General features: G+C 36.6%; 1 protein-coding gene across 2 annotated transcripts in view; it reads right to left on the reverse strand.

Moving 5' to 3' along the window:
• The window catches only part of LOC115232082, a 121,796-nt gene that overhangs the window by 1,864 nt on the left and 99,756 nt on the right, over window positions 1-20,176 (reverse strand). For both annotated transcript variants that reach the window (XM_036500240.1, XM_029801953.2), the window contains one exon: window positions 4,335-4,475. In XM_036500240.1, the coding sequence (XP_036356133.1) occupies window positions 4,335-4,475 (141 nt within the window). The remainder of the gene's footprint in view (window positions 1-4,334; window positions 4,476-20,176) is intronic.

Below are 20,176 nucleotides of genomic sequence, written 5' to 3' on the forward strand. Positions count from 1 at the left end.
ATAATTTCCACACAAATGGCAAGCAGGATATCAGCCTGTAATTGTATACCGTATTGCCTTTTTCGGTGTTTTTCATGCACATCACTGTCCTACCCATTCTCAATCACTCTGGTGTTACTTGGTCGGCATTAACAAGGTGTTGAGTTGTGCAGCTATTCGTGCATGACATTCACCAAATCTTTTGGTTCAGTAGTCTTGAAATCCATCTGATCACGAGGCCTTCCAGTTGCCCATTTTTTGCTGATTTCCTTCACTTCCCTATCTGAAATGACTAGTTCTGCCTGTTATTCTGAATAACCTATTCTGCTGGTAACCTTTCATTCTTTGGTCGTATCTGACCAAATTTGCTTTCTTTGAAACAAGGTGCTGTTTCAGTTGCTCCATTACCACTTTCAGGCCCTTTCTTTCAACATTATACTTCCTGTTCAGTGCCCTGTATTTTTGTTCGCTTCTAAGATCTCTCTTTTCTTTTCGGTTTAACACAGAAATGTCCTTCTTCGAGAGCATATCTAAACCCCACCTGTATTCTCTTTTCCACCATGGCTCTTTTCTTTTGTCACTCTCATTATATTTCTTTTTCTTGACATCAACACCCACAATTTATGCCACAACAATACTTGCTGCCTTGATCAAATTATTTGTTTCTGTGATGTTTTTGTCCTGATGTTTTCAGAATTTCAGTCACAGCTTTCGTCTCTTGGTTCAATTTCCACAGATCGACCTTTTTAAGGTTGAAAATAATGTCGCTATCATTCCCCCATGGCCTTGGCTTTATTTTGTCGTAGATTGCCTTTTGCCAATCTTTCATGTCATCATTAGTTTTAATGCCTTCTTCCAAACCATTTATACGTCTCTCATCGAGCAAGCTATCACTGTTCCTTTCCTGTGGTTTATTAGAGATTTCACCTGTTTTCTGCTATGAGATTATTTTTATCACTCGGAACTGTATAGTCATCGTTTCCTCTGCTGTTGGATAACGACAGGCTGGAGTCGAAATAGTATCTCTGAGTCTGCCGGGTGTAACATTGTCACCAGTGTTTTTATTGTAACACCATCACTAGATGTATCATCAATCAGAGCATAGGAAGATTCCAACCGCTTCCTTTCATTATTATCATCATCACTGATATTATTATGTTGATTTTTTCCTATTTGTCATTGTTAATATTTCCTCTGATCCGACATGAGTTTTCGCTAAATTATTATTATTAACACTATTGCCACCATCACCATTATTACCATTATTATTACTATTTCCAATTATTATTAAAAGGTATTATTGAATGACGTTTAGTTTCAACCTTTGTCTTGTACTTGAGACGCTCATAAATATGTGAGTGTTTCAGGGAATAGTAGGAGCAAGATAGATAGCTTGGTGAATAGATTAAATTCCACAGGTCTGTAAATAGATTCGGCAGACGGTGAAAAGATCTGCAATGGGCATTCCAGTATGATAAGGAGACAAAAGCGGCCTCATACTCTTGGGATTAGCAGAGGTCAAATGTGTTAACTACTCATAGAGATAAATGAAAGCGTTGACCTTGGTCTTGAAAAGAACCTAGTCTTCTTGTTCTATTTTTAATTATTGATAGAAAAAATAATTATATATATATAGGTGAGAAAGTTGGTGTGTGAAAGCACGTGGTTGGATATATAAAAAATAGAAAAGAGTGAAAAACTACAGAAGGCTTGTGTTATAAGGTTGAAGAATATATTTAAGTCGTTATGTTAGAAAAATGTTAAAATTTTGTTATAAAATTTTGTGTCATGTCTTCGTTTACATAACGAAGACATGACACGATATAGGTAAAGAAATTTGAGAAATTTGAAAAGTTTACACGAAACGGGTATTTCTCCAAAAGCTACGAGGGGCGTTCAATAAGTAATGCTCCTGACCCACTTCCCATAGCAGTAGAGCAACGAAACTTGGCACAGTTATTAGCCTTTTTCTACATAGGAACCACCCAGAGTTACGCATTTCTCCCGTTGTTTGATGCAGCTCTGGAGACCGTTTTTGTAGAAGACCCCAGCTTGGTCCTCCAACCTGAACGTGACTTCAGAAATCAAGGCTGCACCATCTGGGAAACGCTTTCCTTTCAAAAACAACTTCATGACTGGGAAGAGGTGAAAATCAGAGAGTGCAAGGTCAGGAAAGTAGGGGGATGGGGGAGGAGTTCATAGCCATACGCCTGTGCTTCTGATCTGGCGACAAGCGAGTTGTGGACCGGAGCGTTGTCATGCAGGAGGAGGATGCCTTTGCTGATCTTGCCCCGCCTCTTGATTTTGATAACTTCTCTTAATTTCCTCAAAAGTGAAGCATAATAGGCTCCTGCAATTGTGGTACCCTTTGCCAGGAAATCTGTCATCACTACTCCGTCCTGGTACCAGAAGACTGTGAGCATGACCTTGCCAGAGGAGGGCTGCACCCTTGCCTTCTTTGGAGGGGGTGAGTCACAGTGCTTCCACTGCATTGACTGGGCTTTGGTCTCTGGATCATCGTGATGGACCCAGGTTTCATCCTGTGTAATCAGTCTTTTGAAAAATTTTGACTCATCTTCTTGGCACATCTCCAAATTCACCCTCGAGCACTCGACGCGTTCTTGCTTCTGGAAAGGCGTGAGCAACCTGGGAATCCATCTGGCAGACACCTTTTGCATATGCAAATGGTCATGAATGATAGTTTCCACAGACCCAGTACTAATCTTGACCTCATGGGCTATTTGGCGAATAATTATGCGTCGATCTTCCAAAATGGCAGCCTCAACTTGACGGACAGATGCCTCATCAATGGCAGAAGGGGCGACCAGATCTGGGAGATGTTTCCACGGAGTTCCGACTATGTTTGAATTCACGATGCCAGCGTTTTACAAGGTCATATGATGGGGCATCATCACCATAAGTTACTTTCATTTCATCAAAAGTCTCCCGTGGTGTGAGTCCTTTAAAATACAAAAACCGGATCACTGCTCGACACTCAACAGGCTCCATTTCACACTTGACTCGGTTCAAACACCTGTAAATCAGAAACCACAATTAATTCAGAGCTGTAACTTGCCACTCACTCTATAGAGATATAAATGATTGCACATGCAAAATTTCAGCTAGATCAAACAACTGCAAGTGGGTCAGAGGCATTACTTATTGAACGTCCCTCGTATGTTACTATACACAAAATTTTATAACATTTTTCTAACATAACGACTTAAATATATTCTTCAACCTTATAAAACAAGCCTTCTGTAGTTTTTTCACTCTTTTTTATTTTATGTATATATGTATATATACTGATGTTCACTTCATTGAATTATTTTTCCTTTGAAATTTTCTTTTCTTTTTATAAGTTTTACTGTGGTTTACAGTTTTTGTAATTGTGCAGTTTCTATATATTGGCAGGTGATTACCTTCTTAATTTTTTGTTTTTTATCGTGCACTTAATTGTGTTGTTACAATAAAAGGAATGTTTACATATTCGGTTAGTCAAGGAAAAAAGAAAGATAAAATTTTCACACAAAATTGTAGATATTAAAATTTAAAAAAAAACTTTTTTAGATGTTCCTTTATATGTCCGATGAGAGACGACTGTTTTTGCAATAAAAGGATGTCTACATTTTCGAATACTCAAGGAGGAAGGAAAGGAAAGAAAAGGAGGGTAAAAGTTTTACAGAAAATTGTAGACATTAAAGTTTTAAAAATTTACTAACGATGATCTTTTGTATGTCCGAAAAGAGAAAACTATAGTGTTCTTATAATAAAGAGGATGTTTGCATTTTCGAATTGTCAGGGAGAAAGAAAAGGATATGTATTCGCAGAAGTTGTGGATATTAAAATTTTTAAAGCTGATCGTTTCTGTGTTCGAAAACTATAGATATATGTTTTCTTATTTCGAGGGAAATTTAAAATACTCACAGGAAGTTGTAGATATTCCAGTCTTTGAGATTTATTTTTCAGTTTTCCTACTGGGTTGTATTAGTGTTTCTGTGCCTTGTATTATTATTATTATTATTATTATTATTATTGTTGTTGTTGTTGTTGTTGTTGTTTTTGGTGAAGTTATTTAGATATAAGATAAGAAATATACGGATAGCCTTTTACCCGAGAATTTTCCACTTAAATGTTTGCATGTACAGTTTCTAGTTCTGCATTATCCAGTTCCGGCTTGTTTTGTTTAATATGTCTGTATTACCCTATTTATAAGTGTGACTGTGTGCAAATGCAAGAATTATGGGGGGGGGTTGTATGCTTGTATTGTCATATGTGCGTACCTGTTTGTATACATATTCATGTGTGTTTGTGTGTAACGATATATGTGTATAACCATGTGTATGTTGACTTACCTTTCAGGGGTGGGTTTTTCTGCAGAGCGCATTTTGAATATGTGGAATCGCACGTTGAACTTTTGAATAAATATGATTGAAAGTTGCCGCCACAGGCCTTCTCCACTCGATTGGAGCAATAGTAGCAGGTGAGGGCAGCAACTATAAGAGGAGAAAAGAAAAGAGAATGTGTTATGTTATATAACAGTTAAACGCTGCGAAAGGTACCGTTATTCTCGGTTTAAATACCAGTATAGCGTTTTCTTTCTCTCGAAAACTTCGCCTCTGTTTTAGTGCAAAGACCCAATTCCTCAGGAAAAAAAAAACTCCAGGAAAAATTTGTTTTAAACTTTTTTTAAATCTTCCGATGCCTTGTTTGTACTGGTGATGGAACTATTCATATTTTTACAAAAGAATATGTACAGGGAAGTCCCATAAGTTAAATAGTTCCATCCAGTCTGTTTGAAATAAATTTGCATTTTTCAACACAAAAACTTTGGCTTTTTCCACGAAATGTAACATCACTTATCATTTCGCCCGTAAAATGCAATTTTTTTCCTGAAACACCTCGCGCAATTTTCGAGGTTTTCTTTAATCTAGGTTTCCCTATTTTTTTCCATGTATCTGTATTAATTATCGTGATATCTCTGCTCGTATCCATTTGTAACTTGGTATTAACACAATTCATTTTTATGGACACACATTTTCTTCTCTGATCCTCGCTTAGAATTTTTTAGCAATACATTCTTTCTAAGTTGAGGTTTTATGCCCGGTTTTTCCACAATCAAAACATTTACGATTTTTAAAAAGATAATTACTTTTCAAATGTAAACCTCTGTACTCATAGCATGGATTTGGTCTTGATGTTCGTTTTTCTTTTTTCTTATTCGTTTCAGGTCGATACGCATGTATCTGAGAGCAAACTTTTTCTTCAATTTTATCCGCGTCATGCCTTAAATTTATAATCCTATGGCATTCTTCAGCCGTTGCCTGTATAGTTAATTTTTGAGCCTGTTCTAATTTTTTTAGTATACGGGAATGTATGTCAGCATCTTTTCTTGCCGTTAACCCTTGAACAAAAATTAGACATTTGAAAAATTCGGGGTTATTTCATTTACTTTTTCACACTCTCGGTTAACTACTCCAGCATAAGGAAATCTTCATCTGTTTTAACTAAATTTAAACATTGCCAACGAGTATTGAACAGGGAACTTCTTTCGCTGAAAATTCTCGATAACAAATTAACTGTTTCATCGAAACAAATCTCACCTGGTTTCTTCGACAGAATATAGTTACGGTAATTTTCGTGTTTGGCAAGGGATAACTTCCTTAAACGTAGTTGCACCTTCTTTTCGTCATTCCAATTTTTACATTTTTCTTTGAAGATTTCTTCATATCTTCTAAAATATGCAGAAAAAGTAGTACCCTCTGGGTTATAAATAAATTCTCTGATTGAATTTGCTACGCTGTCAGACGAGAACGAACCTGAAATATTTTCGGACTTTTTCAACATTACTTCCAGCAACTGTTGGCATTATTATTGCTGCTGTTGTAGTTGTTGTAATTGTTGTTGTTTTTGTTGTTGCAACTTCACCACGCAAGCCTACGAATCTCCATGTTAATGATTTCTCTTTAAAAAAAATCTAAACGTCCGACGTAAACTTCGAATATCTCGTCGCCACTTTTATATGCTTGTCACAAGCTGGCTTTATAAATTAACGAAGCGAGGGTTAATCAATGTGTTCACACAACGTATTTCGAGACTACCAAAACGCTCTTTTCGATTCTTACTGACCTCTACTCTTTATAAGAGTTCGGCTAGTCCATTCTTCCAATCTCCCAGGGGGTGTCAATGACTCCCTCTTCTGGGATTCTGGCAATGATGAGAGTATCAAGACCCTCGCCCATTGTCAAAATTTTGTCTTTATTTCAATCTACAAACTCCAGAAATTCCTCGTCCTCCTTCCGTATAATTTTCAGAGGCTTGTCCGAGAAATGTTCTACTAGTTCCGTTTTTGTAGTTGATGTGGTTGTTGTCGTTTTAGTTGTTTTTGTTTAGGCTTCCCCTGTTGCTGATTGCTGATCCTGTTCTGTTCTCGCTGTTATTGAGAATGCTGTTTCAGTTCTTTTTTGTTCTTCTTCTTCTTCTTCTTCTTCTTCTTCTTCTTCTTCTTCTTCTTCTTCTTCTTCTTCTTCTTCTTCTTCTTCTTCTTCTTCTTCTTCTTCTTCTTCTTCTTCTTCTTCTTCTTCTTTCTTCTTCTTCTTCTTTCTTCTTCTTCTTCTTCTTCTTCTTCTTCTTCTTCTTCTTCTTCGTCTTCTTCTTCTTCTTCTTTTTGCTGTTGGTTTGTAACTTTGGTTTCGAGATTTGGCGCAGAGTTCTTCAGCCTGGTGCCCACAAACGTTTGGAATTTAGGAGTTATTTCACCTTCTCTCTCTCTCATTTTTTTTTTGACGGGGGACTGCTCGATGATCACATACTCGGGTGATTTTATCTCGTCAGAGGCCCATTCTATATCCGAAGAGTTAGAAATTTTGTTGGACATTTTTCTATCTGCTTGTGTGATTGTTGTTATTGCCGCTGCTTCCCTCTTTGGATCTGTAACGGATTTAGCGTTGGGAATAGTGGTGCAGTGTGAAGTACCTCTCTCGACTTTTTCACAGAGGGACAGAAAGCTTTTACGTGATAGGTTTTGCAACAAATATGACGCCTGAGTTTCCAACCCTTCTATGACCATCCGCATCTATCGTACTCTCCGAAGCAGAAAAAAATCTGGGATTGTATGGACTGCTTCCGGAACAAACAACTGAAACTCCATTGACACTCTTGCTTTGTTTTGTTGGGCGCTTGTTTTCATGCTTATTGTCTCCCCGTACTCTTCTAGCATTGCCATTACTCTTGCTTGGTCCCTATGAGGAGGTACATTTGAGAGCCTGGCCTCGGTCACACGACGTCCCATATATAAGGGAAGCATCACCAACTGGTCGGAGGAGTAGGTCACTGTAGCCATCCTGCGCAACTTCCTATTCGTTGTTGCAGCTGAGACCACAGTCCCATATTACCTTCACTAATGCCTTATAAAAAAACTGATTGTACTCTAATTGCCCTTTTCAAGGCAAACCAATATTTGTTGTTGACGACTTCCCCCGTCAATTCGGTCTCTGTAGGTTTGATACGCTGGGAGTGACATGTTCAGCTTCCAGGTGGCGAATTGGCAGAATCGTTACCATGTTGGCCAGAATCGTTATTACGTTGCTTAGCGGCCTTTTGTCCATCTTTATGTCCTGAGTACGAATGCCACCGAGGTCAAATTTGCCTTTCAAACTTTTGGGGTTGATGAAATAAGTATGAGATGCTTTCTGGGATCGATAAAAGAATATTAAACAGTATGTGCACCAATCTCAGATGGGGAAGAGAAGCGAGATTTATCATTATTGTTAATAATATGGCGGTTTACTGGTAAAATTGATTAGATGCATTATTTTCTGATACTATAATAATACATTTCACATTTCAGAATTTTTTAATAAGTTTTAAATGCTTAACAAGAGGATGAAGTGCAGCGCCCTAGGTCCTTTTCAAATCATCTGTATAGGAATGGAGGAGATTGTCCTCGCCCCAAAGAATTTTTTCAGCAAAGTTATCGATACAAAAGCATCATAAGATCTGGTGGTGGAGATCAACCGATTAATAGACTAAATCAAACATCCTGACGACTTTTCAAGGAGATTCCGTCCACCAGAGTTTTCTGGAAAGCTATTAGTCGACCCAAGGTTATAGTAGAAGGACTTGCACAAAATTCAGTGCAGTTGGATTGAACCTGAAACCACATAGTTATGGAAAGAAATTCTTAACCACACAAACGTTATTACATTTACAAAATATTGTGATGAAAGTAGCGGACAAAATATGTTGAGCTCTTCATTTATGATGCTTCTTGTCCTGGGCCACTGTTCAGTTTGGCTTTTATCTTTCTTGGACGAATCTAATAAATAGTCACGTAATGAAGTTTAAACAATTGACTGCATCCTCCTATACATCCTTCCCTTTCCAGAAAGTTGAATCATTGATATAAATACTAAAATAACTATTTGTATTGTAAATTCCAAATATATACATACACAAAGAAGAATTTACACAGGTACAAACACACAAAAACTCTCTCTCTCTCTCACTCTCTCTCTCTCTCTCTCTCACACACACACACACACATACACACATATACACACAGATACTTAGACAATACATACAAGCATATATAAGCACATATATTTACATCCACAGACATACACGTAGACAGAAAATACACACGCATACAAAAATCATACACAGATGCGCAAATACGCACATGCATTAGAGCAAACTGGGGCGTCCTATGGGGACGAGCTAGATGAGAGAGATATATACATACACACCAACACGCTACTTGACTTCGGCATCATAATAACTCTATAATGATATTTTCATTCTTTGAAAATCGTGACAGAACATTGACGTCATGACATTATTTATTGTTTTTGTATAACTTTAGGCCTCAATAAAGTGGAACTTGCATCAGACATTGCAGCAATGATCATGCTTAGGTGGTGTATGGGTGGCGCCAGTGGTCTTGTGACGTAGCGGTGGTTGTAGAGTGGTGATGGTGCTGTTGTTGTTGGTTTGGTGGAGGTCTGTTGTTATTGTTGTTCAACCCCAGGTCAGCAGCCTTATCAACATATACATTCCAACCGTCACTATCCTGTTTTGTTTAGGGATATTTACAATTACTTCTCTTCTAGTTTTAAGAAATTAAACCTTCATTTGAGGATATTTCGTTGCTATTTTTAGCAGATAGAGATTCTGAGTAGGGACTTCTAGTTAGCCGCTGCTGGCGTCCATTTCATGGTCAGGCTTCCTTGAACAGACATATAACAAGAAGCATGATTTGAGGCAGTGATTTGCAATCAAAGCAATTGAATAGCCATTTTAAGTACTTCCTCATCCCCTTCCCGCCCTGCCCCAAACATTTTAAATTCCCATTTTATTTATTACTTTGAAGAATCAAATTTTTCGTCGCACCGCTGCAACCTGGTCTTTGACACAATTCTAATATAACTCTAAATTATTATTATCCAATAATTATTCAATATATCCTTTGTCTTAAGCTTAAGGTATGAATTGGGGAAGATTTGACTGCTCTTTCTCGCAGTTCAAGCGACTGGTTTGTTTCTCGTGTTGGCTTGTGTTAATTAGATTCATTAGGGAAGATGTCTGTTTTCCTCATTTTAGGGCGACGTCATTATTGCATAAAGTATTTTAGTACTTTCTCCTCCAAACAAAGAATATAATAGATTAGTAACAACGCCCGCAACAAGAACAATAATAGAAACCACAACACTGGCAACGATCTTCACTACCAATGACAGCAGAAATAATGCAACAATAATAACAACCATATGAGCTATATCAGCAATAATAACAAATACACACACACACACACACACACACACACACACACATAGTCAATAATGTCAAAACATTGAAAACACTTTAACAGAAAAAGCAATAATATCAGCAATAATGATGGAAAAAACAACAAATTAAAATTTTACAAATGTTAGAACAGTTTTGCTTAAAAAAATAAAATAAACAAACACTACGTACACCCCGTCATCCGCTCACAGACAGACACATACACAATATACATATCCATTAACATACACATATAGATCAGCACACGCCTACACACACACACACATACACACACACACAATAAGGTAACACATACATACACCTATGCTCACAGATCTGTATGCGCCTTCATATGCACACACACATACATCTGCACATATATACACACACATACACATACATCTGCACACATATACACACACATGTACATGACACACCTACACATAAACACGCTACATACACGCTTACATAAAACACACATGCGCTCACACATACACCAATACACACACATACACTCATTCACACCAATACTCAAACACACGTACGTTACTACAACATGGTGCAGTTACCATGACAATACTTTCTTAAATCCATTAAGAAATCGGAACACAATGGCGGACATTTTCTTTTGTTCCTCATCATTTTATTGCTGCTGTTGTTGTTGCAATGTTGTTGATATTGTTGTTGTTGTTCCTATTACTGTCATTGCGGTAATTGTTATTGTAATGTGCCTGTAATTTCTGCTGCTGCTGCTGTTGTTGTTGTTACTGTTCGTCTCCCTTCTACTTCTCGACATAAAACTTGTGTCAATCGCGTTACTTTGTTCTGTCTGACAAATTATAAGAAAGACGTCTTACTTTACAAAAACGACGAATATTTGTACTGTTTACAAAACCATTATTATTATTATTATTATTATTGTTGTTGTTGTGTTGTTGTTGTTGTTGTTGTTGCTGTTATTGTTGTTGTTGTTGTTGTTGTTGTTGTTATTATTATTATTATTATTATTATTATTATTATTATTATTATTATTATTATTATTATTATTACGGTGGTGAGCTGGCAGAATCGTTAGCACGCCGGATGAAATGTTTAGTGGCATTTCGTCCGTCTTTACGGTCTGGGTTCAAATTCTGCCGAGGTCGACTTTACCTTTCATCTTTTCGTGTCGATAAAATAAATACCAGTTACGTACTGGAGTCGATGTAATCGACTTAATCTCCTTCCCCAAAGTGCCTTGAGGCAAAAATTTAAAATCGTCATCATTATTATTATTAAGGGGGCGAGCTGTCAGAATTGTTTGAACGTTTGACGAAATGTTCATTGGTATTTTTGCCCATCGCTACGTTCTTAGTTCAAATTCCGCCAAGGTCGACTTTGCTTTTCATCCATTCCGGGTCTATAAATTAATTAACTGTGAAACACTGGAGTCGATAAAATCGACTCATCCCCTCCCTCAAAATGGCTACCCCTGTGGAAAAATTTGGAACACTCATTATTATTATTATTATTATTATCATTCAGTAGTTTTATTTTTATAGCGTGCTTTCACTTCACTACCGAGCGCAGCTCGGTGTGCCTTAGGTATGTGCTGTGATTTGTTGTGATGCTCTGATGATTATTGTATGGAAAGTGTTCTGCGTAGGATGTGTGCAGTACCTAGTAGTGCAATTTTCTGTATGTTATATGTGTTTGTAAGTCCTGGTGATTTTGTTATGTATTTGTCTGAATATTTTTTATCATGCCTAATGCACCTACTATGATAGGAATTGTTTCTGTTTTTAGATTCCACATTCTGGTTACCTCTATTTCCAGGTCTTTGTATTTTGAAAGTTTCTCCATTTCTTTTAGAGACACGTTGTCATCTGCCGGTATTGATACATCAATTAGAAAGCATTTTTTTTCTTCATGATCTCTGACAACTATATCTGGTCTGTTGGCCTTAATTTCTCTATCTGTGTGTATCGGCATATCCCAGAGTATGGTTGCTTTCTCGTTTTCTGTGACCTTTTCTGGTGTGTTCCTATACCATCTTTTTTCTGTTGTTATTCCATAATGTTGGCATAGCTTCCAGTGTATGTAGGTTCCAACTCTGTCATGTCTGTGAATATATTCCTTCTTAGCTAGGACTGGGCAGCCAGAGATAATATGATTTATTGTTTTTTGTCCATCTCCACATATTCTGCAGTTACTTGATATATTTCTTTTCATTACATGTTTTTGGTAATTTCTGGTGGTGCTGCAATTAAAAATCCCTCTGTATCTGCTTTTATTATTATTATTATTATTATTATTATTATTATTATTATTATTATTATTATTAAGGTGGTGATCTGGCAGAAACGTTAGCACGCTAGCCAAAATGTTTAGCGGCATTTCGTCCGTTTTTACGTCCTGAGTTCAAATTACACCGAGGTCGTCTTTGCCTTTCATCCTTTCGAGGTTGATAAAATAAGTACCAGTTGAACACTGGGGTCGATGCAATCGACTCATCCCCACCTCCCCCAAGCTACCCTTCTGGCAACATTTGAAATCATTATAATAATAATAATAATAATAATAATAATAATTATTATTATTATTATTATTATTATTATTATTATTATTATTATTATTATTATTATTATTATTATTATCATTATTATCATTATCATCATCATCATCATTCAGTAGTATTATTTTTATAATGTGCTTTCACTTCACTACCGAGCGCAGCTCTGTGTGCCTTGGGTATGTGCTGTGATTTGTTGTGATGCTCTGATGGTTACTGTATCGAAAGCGGATCGTGCTTTGGCAAGAATATCTTGCTTTAGCTTTTCTTTTATCTCAGGTAAATCTTTTTCTGTGATGTTGTATTTGCACAGTATTTTTGTTTTCTTTTTGTTGCTTAGTAGCGTTGGTTGTCTACTGATTTCATTAAGAATCGACAGATCTTTTGTTATGTTTTGTATTTTGGATGTTATTTATCCACAGGGTTTGTTTTGGTGGTGGTACTACTGTTTGGATAGGTTTGAGGGAGTATCCAGCTTCTTTTGTGGCTGCAGTGGTTGCTGCATATACGTAGTCATTTACCTCAGTGATATCGCTATTTGTTTCAGTGGCTATTAGTTCTGTGAAAGCTAGGTTTATGCTGTTAATAATTGATGTTGTTTTTTTGTCTATTTTGATTTTTGGGAGGTATGGTCGGGGGTCCATTTTGAGATCTGTGTTTTTCAGTTCTTTGATTATTCTACTTTTTATAGTATCATAATCATTAGGCTCCCCTTCGTTGTTTCCAGGTTTTAGATTTGTGTCGCTTTTTTTCTCATTCGTATGTTTGTCTGTCGTGTTTTGGCTTGCTGCTTGTCGTGCATTATTATGCCTCCTTACTGTCTGGGTTTGTTGTTTTTTGTTTACATCGTTTTTGTTGGAAATGTTATGTTTGTCTTCGTGTTTTACTATCTCAGTGTTTATATTATTTGGCATTGTTGTGTGGCTTCTATCTACATTTTCCTGATGTATTTTTTCTATTAAATGTTCTATTTCTATTTCTGATATTTTTTTGCGTTGAGAATATATCTTCGTACATTAGCTAGTTTATTAGGGTTCATTGCTGTTTCCAAGTCTTTGTTTATGTTATTTTTCTTCCATATTTTATATGTATATGTTGTTGTGTTTTCGTTCTTTGGGTAGACCACTGCTGTCAAGTAAGCGTCTAGGATTGAAATGTATTCCTTACGTGTCCATGTATGCCTTTTTGATTTTATTTGCGGAATATGAGGAACAACGTCCGGCCCATTATTTTGACGGTCGTCACTTTTGTAGGGTACCGGTCCGTTCATTTCTGTTGTCACATTGTTTTGCACGTGTAGTTTTTCGTACTTTTTGTGTAACAAATTTAAAGTACGTACTTCTCGATTGTTATTCTTGGGTTGAATAATACCGGTATTATTTAATTTATTCGTAGTGTTTTTGTACATGGTGTTTGGGGCCAGAGATGATCTGTTGTTGATAGATCGTAATGTATCAAGCATGTTTACATGGTTGGAGATGATATCGAGTTAAAATACATCATTTCGTTTGGAAAATAGCAATAAATTTCAATGAGTATTACTTACTCGGATATAGCCCAATCCTTTGTCAGTTATTTTTTGGCTCCATGCGATGTCTTTGTTTCCGATGTTTGTGGATAGATTTCGGAGCACTGTTTTATCGCTATCACATGTTAAACGTCCCCGGTGTTATTATTATTATTATTATTATTATTATTATTATTATTATTATTATTATTATTATTATTATTATTATTGTTATAATTAAGGCAGCGAGCTGACAGAATTGTTAGAACGTTTACGAAATGCTCATCGATATTTTGTCCATCGCTACGTTCTATGTTCAAATTCCACCGAGGTCAACTTTGCTTTTCATCCTTTCCGGGTCGATAAATTAAGTACCATTATTATTACACTTCCTTAATTTGAACCTCTTCATTCATACATTTCCACGCATACATACTTTTTCAATGCCTATTATTCCGAAAATTCTGCATTTTTACAGTTACACTTTCTCCGTGACAGTAGATAAATTTTACATTCCTCACAATAGACCATAGATCATCTTGAAACTGTTTCAATCCTGGATTAGGTGGAGGATTATTTTTAGATTTAAATAATTTCTTAAATTCAGAGGTTATATCATTAGTAGACTGTTGAATGTCCTTGTAGTCGAAGAAAAAGGTGAGCCATCTAAACGGTTAATAAAGGAATTTGTCTTATTAACGGGTTGCTTAAGGAAAGCATTCTTTGGGGGAATGGGTGTATCCTTAAGAGATGCGTTTATATATATATATATATATATATATATATATATATATATATATATATCACTTACACTAGATATATTTTTTCCCAGCCTTTAGAATTTTATTTAATATGCATAACGTTCTATATTTCTCATACTGTGAGCAGTAATCCAGGCGGGTGAGGACAAATGTCCTCCAGAGGACCATCATGGTTTTCTTATCTCTGGTTCCGAATGTTCTCAGGATCCATCCAGCCAGTCGATTGCACTTTGTCGCCATCCTGGTAATGTGCACTTGGAAAGAGGTATCATCACTCATGTCGATACCCAGGTCCCTCACTAATTTAGGCTCTGGGATTGAAATTCTCTGTGGACCAGTGTACCTTGTAAGTTTCATATTCAGTTTAGAACTCTGGTAGCGCAGTGTTTGGAATTTTCCCCCATGAAACTGCATATTATTATCCTCAGCCCATCTGTAAATTGAGTCCTGTTGAAGACGTGCAATATCACTAGCTTGCAAGGGTTGCTATCCGGCACTTGCGGGAATATCAGAGAGAGTCACTATAAAAAGCAGAGGTCCCAAGACAGTGCCCTGTGGAACACCGATTACTATTTGTGTTTTCATAGAGGTGGTTCCATTAACCTCAACTGCCTGACTCCTATCTTTCAGAAAGTCATGTAACCACTTTCCAAGTTTTCCAGCTATGCCGAGATCACGCAGTTTGTGGCATATCATACCATGATCCACCTTGTCAAAAGCTTTTGTAAAATCAAGGTAGATTACGTCATCATTTGAGTTGTTGGGTAACTGCCTCAATACAGTCATAATGTTGTAACAGCTGGGTCAAGCAGCTCCTACCTGGTCGAAAACCATGCTGGGTATCACTCAGGAAGGTATTTTCCTCAAGGAATGTGATTAGTTTCCCTCTGACTATCTGTACCATGGCTTTGCTGATGTGTGAAGTCAAAGAGATAGGCCTATAGATCTTGGCATCTACTCTGCTTCCTCCTTTATGTATTGGGCATATTATTCTCTCCTTCAGCTTGCTTGGCAGTCTGCCATTTGCAAGAAAGCTCTGGAAGAGAATCTAGAGGGGTTTTGCCAGGGCATGCTTACACGATTTGAGGAGAATTGCTGGGAAACCATCAGGACCAGCAGTTGAGTTTGTGTCCACTTCATCTATGGCTAGTAGTATATCTTCTTCGCTAATGTCAATGTATTCTATCGTAACTGCTTCGCTGGTTATAGGTGAGGCGGCAAAAAAATCCACTGGTTCGTTCACTTGTCTGTGTTACAACGGGGTGGTAAAGACACTTCTGAATTGATCATTCAGTATCTCACTGATCTCAGTTGGACTGTCTGTGAGGGGGCCATCCTTTTAGAGGAGGGGTCCTATCTTGCAGCGTACTGATGCTGTTTCTTTCGTGTAATGAAAGAAGGCCTTTGGGCTTGACTTAATGTTTTTTATAACCCAGGCTTCTTTGTCTGCTCTTTCCTTCACATAGGATTGTTACAGCCTTTTTTCGATCTCCATCAATGTTGTTTTTAGGTGGGACCTTTCGCAACTTTTGCGATGTTGATTGAGGCGATTTGCAATCTTCGCCCGTCGTCTCATGAGGATCTTCCTCTCCCTTGGAAATTTGTTCCTATTTGTTGTGGCCTTGTGCTCTGGGACATATTTCTGGCATATGGCTTGCACAACGGACATGACACATTCTAGCTTCATGTCAATGTCTAGTGTGGAGAGACATTTCGGCCAGTCCTCTCTGAGGATCTCTTTTTGGATCGATTTCCAATCTGCTTTGTGGAAGTTCAGATTGGAGAGATTTCGGGTGCTTCCTTTAGGCTGTATATCTCTGGCTACTTTCGGCCCAAATATAGACAGCTCTATTATGTTGTGATCCGAGACTAATGTCGGCGTCACTTTCACATCATGAACGCTGTCTATATTGTTCGTGAAGCAGAGATCCAAAATGTTATTCGCCCTAGTTGGTCTGAGTACAACTTGCTCCATGAATAGGGCATTGGTGAGGTTCAGCAGGGACTCCACCTGTGCTTGTTTGCAATGAGTCATTCTTGAGTGCATGAGTCCTTCGGGTCATATGGTGTTGGGGAAGTTGAAATCCCCCATAAGAAATATGCTCACGTGGTGTTCCAGTTGCTTGAGGATTTCTTTAATTCTTGTGAGGCAATCTTCAAACTTGCCTATGTGGTTTGGAGTATCCGGTGGGCAATATGTATCGCATATGACTATATTGTGTTGTCTTATGTATACAATTAGGGTGTCACATACTGAATTTGAGTATGACAGTAAGACCTGGGGTGTGAGGTCATCACGGATGTATACAATAACTCCACCATGACTCCTTTCCCTTCTGTCTGTTCGCAGTATGGCATATTTTGGTACGTGTACTTCTGCATCCTCTATATTAGGGCTGAGGTGAGTTCACACGAGTGCTATGCATAGGGCTTGATTGCTTGCAGCAAAGTCTCAGGAAAAAAAAATTGCTTTTGTTATGATGCAACAGCATTGTGTATTGTTTGTAAAGAATAAAAAGTTTCGAATGGTACAACAATGCACTATAATACAAAGAGTGGGCTATGTATCTGTTGTAATTTAGTCATCCGTAGTCTGATATGATATTTTGGAATAAAATTCCTTTTTCAGATATTCTTAGATGGAGTCGCTGCTATAATCAGTTTTCCAACGGCTTTTCTTTTTTATTATTTGTTTTTTTTTATAGTCAAACATGCATATCGCTTCCTGACTCGCCTTTTATATAAACATTCAACCTTCAACGCTTGGACATTTACCAAGTCACATTCACACAGTCATGCTTTCACACACCTTCTTTCTCCAAGTTTGTCTCTTTCCTCTCCTACCCATACTCAATTTACATAAACATGTTTCACTCCTACATCTTCACACTTTCTGTTTCTCTCCACCACTTACTCTACTTCAAGTCTTAATATTTTCCTCTATAAACAGTTGAATTTCTCCCTATTCATTCTGCTTCTCTAATCACTTAGAGATGTTTACCCCAACCATTTACTTATTTCATTTATTATTTTCAATCTCACTTTCTAATTTCTTCCAAAATATTTCCATTCAATAGAGCCAATGAAAGAATCTTCGCTCACCAATAAAAATCAGCATCAGATATTTCAATTATCTCTTTCATTCCAGATCTTACTCTAATATATTCATGGATTATTTATTTTTGTCATGTATTTTATAAGCTTCCTTTATAAGCTTTCTTGGCGAGGTAACTTGGCCAACTGTCACGAATCATTTAATTAATAAATTTTGTGTGTGTGTATGTGTGTATGCCTTTCGATATATATATATATATATATATATATATATATATATATATATATATATATATATATATATATATACATACATATATATATACACACACACACACATATATATATACATATAAATATGTTTATATATATACATACATAATATGTATATATATATGTATGTATATATGTATGCGTATATATATATGAATCTATATATATGTGTATATATATGTTTGTATATATATATATGTGTGTGTATATATATATATATGAATCTACATGTATATATATGTTTGTATATATATATGTGTGTATATATATATATGAATCTATATGTATATATATGTGTATATATATGTGCATATATATATGTATATATATGTATATTATATATATATATATATATATATATATATATAGGCGTAGGAGTGGCTGTGCGGTAAGTAGCTTGCTTACCAACCACATGTTTCGGGGTTCATTCCCACTGCGAGGCACTTTGGGCAAGTGCCTTCTACTATAGCCTCAAGCCGACCAAAGCCTTCTGAGTGGTTTTGGTAGATGGAAACTGAAAGAAGCCCGTCGTATATATGAATATATATATATATATATATATTTAAGGATAAGATCGTTAATTTAAAATATAATAACGATGTTATCACCTTCAAAGGTAATAGTTATTAAAATCATAAATTAGGGTATCTACGATTTAGGTGGTTTTAGAGTCTACACCAATCTATATTTAAGGTGGTTTTAGAGTCAGATCATGGCTGCTATTTTCAGCATGGTGGTATCTCGTAGATACCCTAATTTATAATTTTAATATATATATATATACACACACACACACACACACACACACACATATATATATATATATATATATATATATATATATATATATATATATATATATATATATATATATATATGTGTGTATATATATATATATATATATAAATATATATGTATGTTTGTATATATGTTTGTGTGTCTGTGTTTGTACACACATATATATATATATATATCTTTTTTTACTCTTTTTATGTGTTTCAGTAATTTGACTGTGACATGCTAGAGTACCGCCTTTAGTCGTGTAAATCCACACCACCACTTATTCTTTGTAAGCCCTGTACTTATTCTATTGGTCTCTTTTGCCGAACCGCTAAACATATTAGTTCGACGCTCGGGAAAAATGATAAAGTTCTTCACGTTTCGAGCCCATGCTCTTCATTAGAAAGGAATAAGGGAAAATAAACAGTGAGAATGAAAAAAAACTTGTATATTTCATCGGTCCAACATGGCGAATGAGTGGGGCTAATCGTATAGTGGTGTGTGTGGTGTTGCTACTGAAGATTCTGTGTGGGTATGTGGATAATAGTGTGTGGATGTGTGGATAATGGTGAGTGGTGTGGGTGCTAGGAGAGTTTGATGCTAGTGTGTATGGAGTAGGAAGGTGATCGTGGGTGAGCGTGTAATGGTGTATGAAGTGAGTAATGAGCTGCGCAGTGTGTATGCATGTTTATATAGTGTTTATATGTGCGTGACGGTATATGTAGGGGTATGCAGATGTGTAGGTGAAGGTGGGCAGTTGAATGTAGGAATTGTGTGGAAATCCATGTGGGATTGGTGTCAGATGAAGAGAGGTAGTGAATTGAGCTCACGCGACGCAAAGGACCGAAGAAAGAAGGCCGCAAACTGGCAGAAATATTAGCACGCCGGGCGAAATGCTTAGCGGTATTTCGTCTGCCGTTACTTTCTGAGTTGAAATTCCGCCGAGGTCGACTTTGCCTTTCATCTTTTCGGGGTTGATAAATTAAGTACCGATTCTCACTGGGGTCGATGTAATCGGCTTAATCCCTTTGTCTGTCCTTGTTTGTCCCGTCTATGTTTAGCCCCTTGTGGGCAATAAAGAAATATATATATATATATATATATATATATATATATATATATATATATATATATATATATATATATATATATATATATATATATATATACATATACACACAGAGAGGAAGATAGCGAGTGAGAGAAAAAGAGAAGGAGAGAGTGAAAAAGGGATGGAGAAAGTATTTTACTAGCGATACACTGTCGGCTGATAGACCTAATCGGACAATAATCTTTAACAATCGACAGAAGGAATTATCGGTTGTTTCAAAATAAATTCAACACATTTTGAGAACTCGTATGTAAACAAACTCGCACATAGATGCAGAATCATACACACCTCCACTTATACGCATAAGTTTATGTATGTGCGTATGCATGTGCGTGTATATGTATCTATGAAGCAATACACTTTTGGATTTTATTTTT

The sequence above is a fragment of the Octopus sinensis genome, unplaced genomic scaffold, assembly GCF_006345805.1.
Source record: "Octopus sinensis unplaced genomic scaffold, ASM634580v1 Contig19304_ERROPOS200000, whole genome shotgun sequence".
Classification (NCBI taxonomy): Eukaryota; Metazoa; Mollusca; class Cephalopoda; order Octopoda; family Octopodidae; genus Octopus; species Octopus sinensis.